The sequence below is a fragment of the Phalacrocorax aristotelis genome, chromosome 1 (genome assembly GCF_949628215.1).
Source record: "Phalacrocorax aristotelis chromosome 1, bGulAri2.1, whole genome shotgun sequence".
NCBI lineage: Eukaryota > Metazoa > Chordata > Aves > Suliformes > Phalacrocoracidae > Phalacrocorax > Phalacrocorax aristotelis.
In genome coordinates this window covers 28,928,365-28,943,172 of record NC_134276.1, presented here as the reverse complement: position 1 = coordinate 28,943,172, position 14,808 = coordinate 28,928,365, and the positions used below count along the sequence as shown (strand labels likewise).

Sequence of the window (14,808 nt, the reverse complement as noted above, 5' to 3'; positions counted from 1 at the left end):
TCATGGGCAGATGGATGCCTTTTTGCCATAAAGAACAATTCTTTCTGTATACACTACACACAAGGCCACCACAGGGTTAAATATCTTCCCCACGCTATAGCCCAATCCTTGCTGAGAAACAGGTTTCCTGAGATTGCTTCCAGCTTCATGTTTCTAAGATTTCACTCCCTCCACAATAGGTCCACACTTAGTGACCATCATATTTGAGGAGAAACACATATTTGTGAAGTGCCTGCCCTGAACTAGTTATACCTACCAAAACATTGAGGTTCTTCCTAATGCTATCACTGTGCCTAGAAACTGTGTCAAAAGCAGAAATAGTAATTGGAATTTCTCCCACAGTCAGGGGCACAACCGAGAAGTAGGCTGGTGTTGCAGAGTTCCCCTTAGCCACCAGAGTCAGCTGCACAGCCCTCTCCATTGCCTCTGCGGTGCACAGCCCCTTCACTGCATCCATTGTCACTGTAACCTGTGGGGACAAGGCAATGCCTGTGGTCAGGCTTAGTGCATCACCACACAGGAAAAATACTCCAGCTCCACCATGTCTAGATAAGAATTGGCAGCGAGAAACAGGTATAACAGGAGACTAGCTTTTGCTCAAAAAGGAAATAGCGATGCAGACATTTTGCAAGACAGCAAGTGTTTTTCACTTCATTCCCCTGAATTTACTATTCTCTATTTATAAAACAGGAAATCTTTTCACAAAGAAGTGAACAAATGCTGGCACAGCTTGTCCAAAGAGTTTGTGGAGCCTCCCTCCTTTGAGATATTAAATATCTGACTGGACAAGGCCCTGAACAGCCTGCTCTAACTGGACTTGCTCTGAGCAGCAGGTTGGACTAGAGACCTCTGGAAGTCCCTTCCAACTTAAATTGTTCTATGACCCTGTGCTCTGTTAATATTAATCTACATTGACTAGGGCTGTGAAGGTAAATCAGCTAGTGTCTCTTCATTACACTGAATTTGCAATATAGATTTGGCCTAATCCTGAATCACAGTGAAGTAAGAAAGGTAGTACATTTTTACACATCCTAGCTCTACACCATTCAACACAATTCAGAAGATGCTGGTCAAGCAGAGATGGCTGAAAGATGAGAAAAGATGAAAAAAAAGAACATCAGCCTGAAGATGGCTGCTCTAAGTCCAGTGACAACCATGGCCATTTGCAGAGCTGGATTCATGTCACATGCAGGCAAGAAGTAGTTTTGCATTGTATGCACAATGAATTTTGTGCCTAACTTATTGGACCGTGTGCTTATAACTTACCTCTGTATCTTCTGTACCTGCTTTATCAACAGCTGGGTGTTGCCCAGATTGGCAGGCGGCCAAATAGCAGCTGGCTGCTTCAATGAAGGGGTAGAATACACACCCAAAGACAAGGAATTTGGTTGTGTAATATGGCAAATAAAATCTGTTTTATACAGGAATTTTGATTGACAAGTAGAACTGGATCCTGTCCTTGGAGAGGCTTTCAAAATGCGAGCATGGTGTCTGGGCTGTAGGAGGGCACTGAAAGGCAGCCGGGTCATTTACATTAAATTATTACATAGCTATACATCTAGCTAGCTAGATAAGTATAACACAGCAGTTGGTGGTAATACTACCTGGAGATCGTTGGGCAGATAGTTGTAAACCACTGCTTTTATTTCTAGTTGTTCGTGTCGTCTGACCGAGTATGGTAATCTCAGGGATACAAAAAAGTCTTTGAAAACTGCAAAGGTGTGGGGGTCAGCTATGCAAAATCCTGGGATGAGAGAAAAACAGAGTTGAGAATTACACACTTAACATCTGCTGATTAAAAACTAAATGTTTAATGACAACTCATTGCCTGGGCTTCCCTGAGGTCAAGAGCAGGAGAGGGAGACAGGCATATCTAGAAAACATTTCAACTCACCTGTGCTAGAGACCTATCTCAGAGGTAGGTGATTTGCCCTCTGGAGTCACTGCCATGGTTTTTGATAGGTAAAATTTGGCAGGAACGTTTGTAGCGTTTGTGAGGGAAATGTGGTCCAGCTTTCCTCCAAAGGCCATGTTTAAAACACAATGACCCCTCCTTGCTTTCAGTAAATAAATTCCATGCCCATCACTGCACTCCTGGATGAGCCTCCCTTTCTGAATTGGAGTGGGCAATACCACGTGGACCTTTTGTCCCTCCTGCGTGGTCCTGGTTAACCCCCAGGAGCTTCCAGAGAGCAGCACCTGGGAACCTGGACTCTCAGGTGTCCAGCTTTGCTGGTCTTCTGTTAGTCTCCTGGTGCTCTTCTCTGGCTTTCCAGAGACCACAGACTTTCATGCTTCTCTGAGATGGCCAGAACTCATTCCCAGAAATAGTAAAATTAAAGTGGTGTTATTACTGCTACCTTTCTTGTGGCTTCCTGGCCATGTGGAAGCTAAAATGAGATGGTTTATCAATTTGATAGAATAGGAGATGGTTGTAGCTGTATAATCCGTCCCCCTCCAGAGGCCATTTCATGCTGTTTTTATAAATATATATTTATCCATTAAATTCTAGCTGGGATTTACTACGGCATAAAAGAGAGGAGTAAACATCATGATCAAAACACTTTGTGTTTTTCAGTACAGACTGTTTCACTCTGTCAACATAACATTGTATCTCTGTTTCAAAAAAACATGTTCTCTATTAATCTGTACAAAGAAACCAAATAAAATACCCAATACTTATACCTTTTTGGGGAGATATGCTTATTGCTTGGACTTCCCAGGTAGTTATAGAGTCAGGAGCAAAGTTCTGTACACTGAGAAAGACAAAATAAAATATATTAGGAAGGATGTTTAAAATGTAAACATTGTCGTTTGCTGAAGCTTGAGTGTTGTAAGGGAAAAAAAAAACATTCCCTCAGTTGTGAAGACAAAGCACTTGTGGATATTCTGAAGTCCTCTGTATCAGATAACATATGAAGCTGATGTTTATATACATTTTACTGTAAAAATTTTGACCTATTCACCTAGTCAGGTAATACAGTACCTATAGGTTCCAGGGTTTTTCACTTCTTCAAAATTCCACCACCAGCTCTCAGGAAAATAACTGCGCAAGCTGACAGAGAGGTCATCAAACATTTCTTCGTGGTCATCATAGTCTGTAAAACAAGAGTGGGGTTCCTGTTGTGAAATCTTTGGCTGCTGACCTTACACTGTCTTGCAGGAAGTCAGTTTGTCAGAGAGAAAGCAGCATGAAAAATACTCTGAATGAAAAGACTTCATCTGGATTTCATCTTGTGCATTAAAAAAATGCTGAAAAAGAGAGGCAAAGACCAAAATTTGTTGTTGAACAAAAGGATAATTCTTCTGTCCAAGTTCAATGACTATATGCTGCCAAACAAGAAAATTATTCCCCTTTAGTAATGTGCAGCAAAGATGTTCCCACAGTCCCACGTTTGTGACAGACAGAGCATGAAAGGAGAGCTCTGAGAAAAATGGTAGCAGAAATTGCAGTCTGAATATGGTCATTTTCAACATGAACTATTTCTTTTGTGACATGAGCTCTTGTGTGATCAGAGAGAAACTTTGGGGAGAAGAAAGGAAGAAAGAGACAAAATTGTCCCTGGATGAAGTGGCCTCTTCTCATCAGGTGGTGTTTTGGAGGTAATCAGGAGGTACTATAACAATAATACAACTAATAAAATAGTCATGAATCCCAGATCACTCAGAGCCCTGAATAGAGACAACCTCCCCCTTCTCTGCTCCACTGTTTGTAGCCTCCCAGTGTGCAGCCAAGGGCTGACAGCTTCTCCCCATAAGGCTCTCCTGGGGCCAAAGGTGGATAAAGTGATTCCTTTTCTCACTCCCAGAAGTTATTCCAGCCCACTCCCACCTTCACAGTGTACAGTCACGAAGATGCAATGGCATATGGGTGCTGGACTATACTGGGCTCACTGAAACAGTGATGTGAAAACTTTCCCCCAGCCCCACACTATTAAATGCCCCTTAACCCTCCCTTGCCACCGTATGAAGGGTATTTTTCTTTAGACAATTGCATGCCACTATTCTTTACATCGTGCCAAGCCCACTCTGATCCTCCGCTTTGTCTCCTTCCTGAGGGCTGTGGCTTTCTCACAGCAGTCCTGGAAGGCGTTTCTGCATTCGGGGGAGCCAGCAACTTTTGCTAGCCTTTTTGCACAAGAAAACTTCATGGGAAGTAATTTCATTCCATCTTCACAGCATTTTTGCAGATCAGTGTTTTGATATTTGCTGGCTGCAAGACAATTAAAGACCAGCATTAGTGCAGTGGAAGTAGCAATAAGCATAAAGGTGTTCATCATGCTCATTCCTGTCATTCTTTGAAGTTAACATTAGCTGCTATTCTAATAGACTACCTTCAGCCAGGGACCTGTTCTCCATTCTAAAAACAGTCCACAAACACAGGAGGAAAGCATAGGCCCTATGGCATCCTAGATATTCTATTCTAAGCTTTCTCTTCAAATTCAGACTGTGAATTGAAAATGCCTCCTTGGCACACTGGAATTGGATATCTTGATAGGGGTAGCCATGGCAGTGTTCTCACTCTTCAATAAAGAGACTGATTTCAAAGAAAGATCCCAGCTTCAAGTCTTCACGTGTTCTGGCAAGGAAATACCAATTTGTGTAAACTTCTTAATTTTTAAATTTAGACCAAATGTTATACTAACTCTTCTTCTTCTTAATTGGAGCACAAAGTACCAAAGCTGGCACAACTTCAAAGCAGAACATCAAGAAAAAAAAAAATAGGACCTATAAAAACATTTCTGGCTACACAAATGATTTCGGAAAAACTTTAAAGCCATGAGTGATTCCATGACATAATATCAGGCAGAAGCCCTTCACATTTGGGATTATAAAATGGTGAATTATTTTCCATTTGGTTTTGGGTTTTGAGTTGTTTTGATAGATCACACAGCATAGTATACACACTTGTCCTACGTTATGTCACTTAACGCAAGAACTGGGACTATGAATATCTTGGTATCCTTTACTATCTCATCATGTCTTGCACCCTAGATCTCAGCCCGTTCCCTTTGCCTCCCCATTCTAAGCCTTTCAGGCCACCCAGATGAGTAGACCTACCAATTCCTGACATTTTCTTCTGAAAATCCAGCGTTCTTTTTTGCCTTCTGCCAACCTGGAGACATTTATAGCCTGGGAAAGCACAACAGAAGAGTATGGTCATGATACTATAACAGTAACAGCCTGATCATTCAGGTCATTCATGGAAGACCTATCTTAAGACCCATCTCATTCACAGAAGGCCCACAGTTTGCTGAGTTACCTTACAGCACCAGCCGTCTGCTGCCCACCCCAGCTAAGCTGGACACGAAAGGACCAGCAGCCAAGATCTAGGCTGTCTGAGCTACTAGTACCCAGTGGAGAACAGAAGAAAAATCCACGGGCAAGGGAGATCTTACAATGTAATGATAAAATGTTTCTGATTTTTAAGCAGTCAGCCTTCCCAGATCTATAGTGGTCTTATACAAGCATCTAAAGTAAAGGGCAGATTGCACTTACTTTCCCGAGCATTGGATTTAATTGTATCTGATAAAAAGGCCAGACCAACGTCATTAAAAACTTGAACACTATCTGCGCCACCACCAACAGAACATCCAAGATCATAAGAATTCATAGCATTAAATACCTGTGAAATAAAATAGTATAGATTGGCTATACACACTTGCAAAGTGTTTATTTTTATATCTATATATTAAAATTTCTTGTAGCCTTTGACTCACAGAAGCAAGACAAACTGGTGGTACAAGCTGCATTTGGAAACTGAGATTAAAGCTGAGGGATGTTTTAGGTGGGGAACGTTTTCAAGTAACACTTATTTAGTTTACAAACTTGTCTGCTGGAAATCCCCAACTTAAATATATCCTTCATCTTAAATAGATCCTAAATTGCAAAAGCAAAAACATTTTCAAGTTTGGCAAAGCTGTGATTAAGCAATTAATAGCCATTAATTACATTTTGATCCTCTCATTAGTCATGGAAAATTTTGCTTGTCTAGTAGATATGATATTTTCCTCTTACAGATATCTTACTTTTTTGGCTGTAAGCTTATTTTTCTTGTTCAGAATAAGAACTGCTTTATCAACCACAGCTAAGGCAACTGTTCCTGCATGGTCGGTGTCAATCAGTAAATTGATGCTCTCTGTTGGTCCATACATCTCTTGTTCTGTTCTTACTTTAATCTAAATAGAAAATATTGAAAAAGAAATCACATTTACTGATAAAAAGCAAAGATTCTCTGAGCAGGGGATACTGTCATCTGTGACTGTCAGCAGTTAGAGGCTGGGGGATGGCCCTGTTTTGTGGTGGTTCTGCCCAGAATCCTGCCTTTTGGAAGAAGTAGGTGCAGCTATCTCCCACCGGAGGACAACGTGGGAGATGGATCTGAGCAGGATAGTGGATGTTGCCTTTCACTGACATTTAAGCACCAATGGGAATTAAAAGTATGGGTAAGGGCTCTGCTGAACTAGGGCCTTCAGCATAATTTTCCAGTGGAAACAAAATCACCATGAAATACAGTAAAGGACTAATTAGGATACAAAATTAACTGACTTAAACTGGTCTGTAATAGTACTACCTCCTTTCTATCTCAGACTTGAATTTTTCAACATGACTGAGTTCAGATCTGGTGTATATCTAATGTGGACACTTCTGTGGTTTAGGAGGAAGTAGCCATGGCTATTATGAGATGAATAAGGAATTATTAACAGAAACACCAGCTTGAGTATTCCTGCATTTTGTCATCTTATGAATGAAGAATTGGATTTTGTGTTAGAGATGGATATTTTTTCTTGCAAACTATTTTTTCCCAATGGACTATCAACTTCTTTTTCCAAGCCAAACATTTTCAGGGGTGAAAAAAATCATTTAAGATGGCTGACACTTTTCAGCAGTTGTGTTTCATGTTATTGGGAAAAATTCTCATGTCTTGTTTTTACTTTTTTACTTTATTGCACCAAAAAGGAAGAGGAGGAAGGTGAAAGAAAAGTTTAGAGGGACTCCTATTTTGTCCACACTTCATTTTCTAACGTAAAATATTTTTTAAAGTTATTCTGAAGTGCTACAAAATTTCAGCAAATTATTTAACAAGAATGAAAAAGCTTTAAGAATTACTTCAAATTCCTCTTTTTAAATTTTTTTTTCCAATACATTTCTTCACTTTCATTGATGAACCTCACTACAAAACCACGAAGTTACAAAGCGAGTCTGTCCCTCAACAGTTCTATTGGTGTTTCCCTATGGTTCTCCAATATATAGACACTTGCAGAGGAGGTTTTATCTGTATGAAACTATATTTTTCATCTCTTTGAGGCACAGCCTGTCCTATGGAAGGCAGCTATCTCTGCCATCACTCCTGGGAGCCTTTCCCAGCTACACCTTTTAGCAAGAATCCTGACAACTCCCTTCTTCAATAAAAATGAAAAATTATATCGTGTCTTTCACTTTTTAAGCCCAGGCCTGCACTTGCTTTGTTGATACCCCATGTTTTTGTTTTTGTTTTAGCATACCAAACCAGAAGCTACTTGCTTTGAAAGTACCTTTCCTTCACAGACATCCATAACATCCACCCATACGGAATCAGCAACAATCTCTTGACGGCCCTCGTTTGCAATGAAGTAGTAAGCTAAAAAGCGAAAGGCAGGCACCATCTTCTCAGTGATTTTAAGGTTTATTATTTTGTTTGAGGAGCGGACTCTTCCCAAAAGCTCAGTTTGTCCCTTTGCCACAACCTGCAAGGCAGAATCAAACAGAAATCAAGTATTTTGAATATACACTATACTGGGCATTATCTTGCATAATGTTACATACACATATAGAATTTTCCGAGGCCATTTCTATTTAAAATTTATCATCTTCTAAAGCCATCTAATAGTTTTAATTCCCAACATGTGTACCAGTAGCATGGAGAAGACTAGCACACAGTGCCTCTAGCACAGGAGCATGGTGGTAAGCCTCTGGTGCACTGGGCCTGTGGACCAGGTTCGAACACAAATCTACCTCCCTCCACCCAGTCTTACAGCTTGAAAAAGGGGTCCCAGATGACAGTCTTATTTTTGTCTTCTACAATAACAGGCCATCACCCCCAGGAAGATATCAGCTTTATTTAATCTGTCATCAGTACTGAATCTTTCAGAGGGTGTGGAGGGGTTGGAGCAGGAGGTTTCACTCAAAAAGTGTTATTCAGTGTAAAGTATCATAGCCTGGCCCTATAGCCTATCTTGCACTATTTAACTCCTTTCTTCTTATATTATGCTAATTGTATTCATGGGTTGTCAGAGGAGTGGAAAACAGACACAGTAGCAGGACTGAATGGTCTTCCCTGAACAAAACACATGCAGCTTTTCTAAATGCACAATGAACAGGCTTCAGGAAGAAACAAAGCCTTATCTGACATCCTCACTGCCTTCATTTAGGTGACCAAAGTTTGGGGGAAAGCCCCACCACTGAGCTCTAGCAGTGTCTTCCACCACCCCTCCCAGCCCCCCGCCTGCCCAGCACTGCGCCTTTCCTGGAGGCCCGCAGTGGCAATTCCAACCTTACGCTAAGTCCAATTAAAATAAACTTCCAAACCTAATTTTAACTCCTACGAATACAATTATTCCAATATATCAGAGTCATATTAAAAATAAATGGGAACTGGTGCCCATAGTGCTTATCATCCTGGGAAATTTAAGCTGCCAAGGGAAATTATGATGAAGGGAGGGAGAAGGGGATTTAAACACATTTGACATTCAACAGATTTACTCCTGGAATGTAGCCATGAACACATTTGTCTCCTTCAGCAAAACAAATACTTTGCATTCCTGGTCCCAGGCTGAGCAGGATTGTGTCCTCGTTTTTCTGTCTATAGAACTGCTTTTCAGGCCCAATTTGAGGATGTTATTCAGACCCATAACAGCCAATGCCTTCAGTGATCCTTCATGACATTATTTGTTGGAAATAACAGTGACCTACCTGTTAGCTAACATCAGGTCCAGGTAATATAGAGCCATGGTAATAAAGGAATCATGTGTTATTCATGATATAAGAAATAGTTAACTATAAAAAGCATTTTCTGAGACATTCACGGTGCCCTAGAATACAACCAGGTTTTCTAGTTGCAGGGACAGAATCTTATGTATATATATGATCTGCCCACAAAAAGATTAGCAGTTCTGTAATAGCTGAAAAAAGGTATTTATAGGAATCAAACCAATAAAAATAATATTTAATATTGGTTGATTATGAGGAAAGAACACAGATTGCAAGGAGTGGAAAAGAATGAGATCTGGATTAAGAGAAAACAAATTGTTATAGGTATCATCAAAGTTATCTGTCTAGGATTTCAGCTTTCAAGGCTGTCAGTTTAGTATTTTTCAAAAATACCCACATAATTATGCAAACATTACCCCATATGGACCTTTTTGCTCTAGACTCTATAAGAAACTACAGACTAAAATTTGTACTTCTGTGTCCTGCTTCAAAAGAAAAATTTACAAAGATTTACATATTACATCCCCCAAATTATACACAAATACATCAAAATAACAGAATCATAGAATTAGTTTCTGGGTGGGACTATGGAGATCTCTAGTCCACTGCCTGCTCAAAGACAAGCCATCACCAGTGTAAGGTTAGGTCAGGTGTGGTTTTCTCTAGTTGAGTGTTGAATATTTCTGCGAATGGCAATTTCTTGAACTCTCTGGGGAACCTCTTCCAGTCCTGCATTCATCACTAGTGAAAAGATTTTTCCACAATGAATATTCTAAACCATAATTTCTAGCCTCTGTCCCTTGTTACACTGCACGGCACCACATAGGATAGAATCATAGAATCATAGAATCGTTAAGGTTGGAAAAGACCTCTAGGATCATCAAGTCCAACCATCAGACAACTATAGTTTGTCTCCATTATGTCTGTATTTCCTCTTCAAGTAATTTTAGGTTGCAATTAACTCTTAGGCTCTTCACCAAATTGGACAAGCCTAGTTCCCTCAACCTCTCTTGGTAGTTCAGGTGTGCTAGGACTGATCATCTTGGTTGCCCTTTGTTGGACCCCCTCCAGTTTTCCATGTATTACTAACTAGATAGATGTTCTGGGTTGTATAATTTTTATATATATATATATGTATATATATTCTACTATTCTGATTACCATATAATAGAAATAGTCAATCTTTCCACTGCCAGACTGATGAATATCATTCAAGGTGATGCGTAAGGTATCTCCAGGTGCCACGACAGTATGTGGGATGCTGATGCTGAGGTAGTTCAGGGAAGCAGACTGGTATCTTTCAGCTCTGATTCTGGTTTCAGGTGATTCTAATTTTTCTTTTCCCTCTTCAGCCTTTACCTGTTAGCAAAGAAAAGGACACAGTGGGTAAAGTGTCCCTCAGGACACAATATACACTGTCACCCTCAATTCATATCTTGCCAGGTTATTCAGAAAATGCTGGGAAATGAGATGAGCCACTGCTGAGACCTCATTAGCAGAACCTGGCATCAAAAAAATAGGGTTTTCATGACTTTATTCTCTCATCCTCTTTTGTCTCTTTCTGTATTTGCAGTTGATATTTTTCAGGCTTGGTTCTTTCTGAATCAGAATCAACAGCTCAAAATCACAAAGTGTTTTTGTACTTTGACAGACTTTTCCTCTTCTACTGTGCACGTAATTGAACCCACTGAGTGTCCAGATGTGACCTACTGTCTGTATTGCTCAGGACCTTTTCCTTCACTGTCTCTCATTGTTTTTTTGTCAGTTCTCATAGTGATATTCCTTACAGTCCCATACCAATCCTTCATACCAGGAAAACAAACATCCGAACCACAAAAAAGCACCACTACCACCGACGTATGTACTGCCAAAGCCCCAACGTATGAGAGCACTCTTCACTTCAGTGAGATATCCCTCAGGCCTCCGTTCTCTCTAACATATCTTTCACAATCTGGACAAAGCTGTGCAGATGGTGTAAAAAAATAACATTCTACCCTCTGTGCTAATTTAATGAAAACTGATCATCTTCACAGTCATCTGTGACCGTCTTATGAGCTGTTCACAGCAGTATACTTTTAAACATGGATGTTTGGGTTTTCTTTACCATTATTTGAAGCATCTGAGCATCTCCAGGGATGTCAAATGTAAGAGAGACTAGACCCTCCTTATTAGAAAGTGCAGTTGTCTTCATTGGGGATTTTCCAGGTAAAGTAACAGTAGCAGTGACAGGTAGAGAGGCAGCAGGAGACCCATCAATCAAAGTGACAGATGCCTGTTGGAAAAAAAAAAAAATGTTTTTCTGTTACTACAAGGAGATGCCTTGGTTTAAAAAAAATGCCCACAAACAAGAAGCAATTATTTTTATAAACTGAGAAGAAATACGAATCTGCACAAATTAGTATTTGAAAATTTGGGCTTTGAGAGCAGGGGGTTGCAACTGACTCAGTCTGAACTCCAGCTAAGGTAAAAATCTGTGAACATAGCTTAACAGCTGCCCCAGATTTTCAGTTACGTCTGTTAGATATCAGCTGATCCCAGAGATATTTGTCTTCAACTATTATAAGGTAAATTTCTAACTTTAACTCTTTGCAGAAAATTTTGTAAAAATACTTGAAGGTGTGAAGTTTAAAAACTCAAAAAACTAAATTGCATTTTTTTTAAAAAGACAATACCCTCTTTTAGTTTTCAGAATTTTAATTTGATACAGGATTAATTTGATACAACATTATTATTTTAATATTTTGATATAGAAGTGAGGAAGAGACTGCTACATGTTTTATAAAACCCTGTAGTGCAACAGTGCATGGAGTACTTCCAGAACAGAAGCACAGCATCTTCTGGTTTTGGTTTCCCTGTTGAGGCTCTGTGTGTACAGAAACAAGACAAACTAGACACACAAACAGCAGCTCCATGTTGGACCTATTCCTGAAGGTCTCTGTCCTGCAGAGCTCCCAGTGGATCAGATAAGGATTTTATAAACAGGGCAGATATAAATCCCTTGCTAGGGAGGCAAACGGGCACAGTCTGCTAAATGCTACGTACCACAACAGAGAAGGGGGCTCCGGGCACAAAATACTTTTTGGTGTTAGCCAGATCAACAACATAAGGTGATCTCACAAACTTCACATTGCTGAGTTCCTCTTCCCTTATCTCACCACCTGTTAATATCAAACAGTATATGTTGCTGTGGGAGCAATAACTATGTACTTGCATATGATCATAGCATCCATCATTTCTGTTTTCAAGATTAATTGCAGTTTTAGCAGCATATATAAAGAAAACTGAACTATGATCCTTCCTCAAAGAGCTTCAGTCCTGAGAAGAAGAAGAGATGGGTGCAGGCATGCAGGGAACACAACCAGAGACAGGCCAGTTCCAGGGCAGCGCGATATGTGCGGTGCTGCAGTGAGCCAGCACCGGCAGGGGTGTGCTCTCAACAGCTCAGACACAGAGACCTGAAAAGAGGTTTGTTACTCACAACATAAATTTTTCCCTCCAACACATCATCAGAATAAGGTGCCTGCAAGCACAGAGCACATGATATCACAGGAACCACTGTGGCCGTGTACCTCCCTTTCCAAGCTGTCAGGGCTTCATTCCTGGGGGAAGGCTACATCAAAGTCCAACATAAAAGTCACCAGAATCAGTAGAGGGGTTTGGACCTTAGATCCCTATTTTTCTGAAAGAGGTTTTTGTTTTTTCCTTTTGACTGCTAGTGAGAGTTAGTATTACCTAATATCATCTTCTGCAACTTTGCACCTACAAGGCAGCTTGAGCATCTGCTTCCCATCTTTCACCTGAACAAGAGCCAGCAGTGTGCCCAGGTGGCCAAGAAGGCCGACAGCATCCTGGCTTGTATCAGGAATAGTGTGGCCGGCAGGAGCAGAGAGGAACAGGATCGTGCCCCTGTACTCGGCCCTGGTGAGGCCGCACCTCAAGTACTGTGTGCAGTTTTGGGCCCCTCACTACAAGAAGGACATTGAGGTGCTGGAGTGTGTGCAGAGAAGGGCAACAAAGCTGGTGAAGAGTCTAGAGAACAAGTCTTCTGAGGAGCAGCTGAGGGAGCTGGGGTTGTTTAGCCTGGAGAAGAGGAGGCTGAGGGGAGACCTTACTGCTCTCTACAACTGCCTGAAAGGAGGGTGTAGCGAGGCAGGGGTCAGACTCTTCTCTCAAGTAACAAGCGATAGGACAAGAGGAAATGGCCTTAAGCTGCGCCAGGGGAAGTTTAGGTTGGATATTAGAAAAAACTTCTTCACCGAAAGGGTTGTCAAATATTGGAACAGGCTGCCCAGGGAGACGGTTGAGTCTCCATCCCTGGAGGTATTTAAAAGAAGGGTAGACGTGGTGCTTGAGGATATGGTTTAGTGGTGGACTTGGCAGGAATAGGTTAGCAGTTTGACTCGATGATCTTGAGGGTCTTTTCCAACCTTAACGATTCTATGATTCTATGATCTGAGCTTCTTCTAGTTAAACCACTCATTCTTCTAGTTAACTTCTAGTTAAACCACTACCCGTAACTACTTCTAAAAGAAACAGTTACATGGCTTACTTTAAATTAAGTGCATTTAAAGACATACATTTAATGTCTTTATTTTCCACTTTAACACTCCAAGGTTGAGAGGTGTCAGGAAAGCCCACCAGCCTTGCCCTGTCATGCATACAATTAATACCAAACCCAGCATGTACACAAGTGTGGAGGCAGCCTGTCTGCGGGGGAAAGAGGAAGAGTGCACAGCATGGTAGAGGCCATGCCACACCATGAGATCTTATGTGCATTATGCTGGTGTGGTAGCAGAAGGTCTTTCAGCCCCTTTTGCTCTTGCAGCAAATATTGCAGCAATAGTGCATATATGTACCTATAGCAGATTACACCGAAGAACTGCACAGCTGCAATGCATTGGGCTTAATTTTAGAATTCTAAAGAGTCCTAATTAATATTTAGGATTTTTATGAATTTTTAGGAGTCTAGTAATTCTGAACTAAGTAACTAGACTCCTTCTATAGCCAATGGGAACAGACACCTCTAAAGTTCATCCCATCCATTCTCCATACTGACTATACAAAGTGCCTGAGCATCAAGCTCTGACTACATATACTACCTGCAGATATCTAAAATAAAAGGGATCAATCTCCCTATAAACAATGGGAAAAATCTTGCATACGTTGGAAAGGTCAGCTTGGTTGCACATTCAGCTTCAGAGGCCAACACTGAAGTTGCACCTTTCACCTTAGTCTCATATGACTAACAGTACCACTTGCTACAACCCAAATAACCCATCAACCACTGCAACCAATTCAACTCAGTGCTTATTTGTGGGTAGTTCTAAAATATCTGGGGACCTACTCAATGTGCTTAGCACTATTGTGAACAAATTTCTACATAAATTCCTTCTAATGATCGGTGGAAATATTTATCTGTCCTCTGGGAAAACAAAGGCAAACAGCCACCGGAAAGCTTCTGGATAGGCATGCTCCAGGCTCATGTCCCAGATGAAGAGCAAGACCAAGCTACTGGGACTATATTATACTTGTGTGCCAAGTATCAGAGCTCGATAAAACTGTGGGCAGATGTAAGAGGACAAGCAGTACTTACAAGGGCTGGATTTCCTCTGCATCTCACTGCAGCTCTAATATATATGCCTCACCTTTAGACTGACAGCTTAGTCAGCTGAGGTGCAAAGCAAGCTAAGATAGCAAGCTTAACTAATAAATTTGTATGTATGGAAGGAGTAGACATGGCTGAGGCAAGTGCTCAAGCAAGATCTCAAGGAGAGTAATTTATTTGTGTTCATACCGGCATCTGGTGCCACTTCAGATGGACTAGGTTATCTTAGGTAT

General features: G+C 40.9%; 1 protein-coding gene across 1 annotated transcript in view; it reads right to left on the bottom strand.

Annotated features, from left to right (window-relative positions):
* LOC142053745 (complement C4-like) overlaps nt 1-14,808 on the bottom strand; it is a 57,441-nt gene that overhangs the window by 25,515 nt on the left and 17,118 nt on the right. The window contains exons 12-23 of the mRNA XM_075085809.1: nt 12,013-12,128; nt 11,075-11,242; nt 10,132-10,329; nt 7,536-7,727; nt 6,030-6,179; nt 5,500-5,626; nt 5,062-5,133; nt 4,013-4,213; nt 2,987-3,098; nt 2,686-2,756; nt 1,605-1,744; nt 257-469 (exon numbers count right to left, since the gene is read on the bottom strand). Coding sequence (XP_074941910.1) covers nt 257-469; nt 1,605-1,744; nt 2,686-2,756; nt 2,987-3,098; nt 4,013-4,213; nt 5,062-5,133; nt 5,500-5,626; nt 6,030-6,179; nt 7,536-7,727; nt 10,132-10,329; nt 11,075-11,242; nt 12,013-12,128 — 1,760 coding nt within the window. The remainder of the gene's footprint in view (nt 1-256; nt 470-1,604; nt 1,745-2,685; nt 2,757-2,986; nt 3,099-4,012; nt 4,214-5,061; nt 5,134-5,499; nt 5,627-6,029; nt 6,180-7,535; nt 7,728-10,131; nt 10,330-11,074; nt 11,243-12,012; nt 12,129-14,808) is intronic.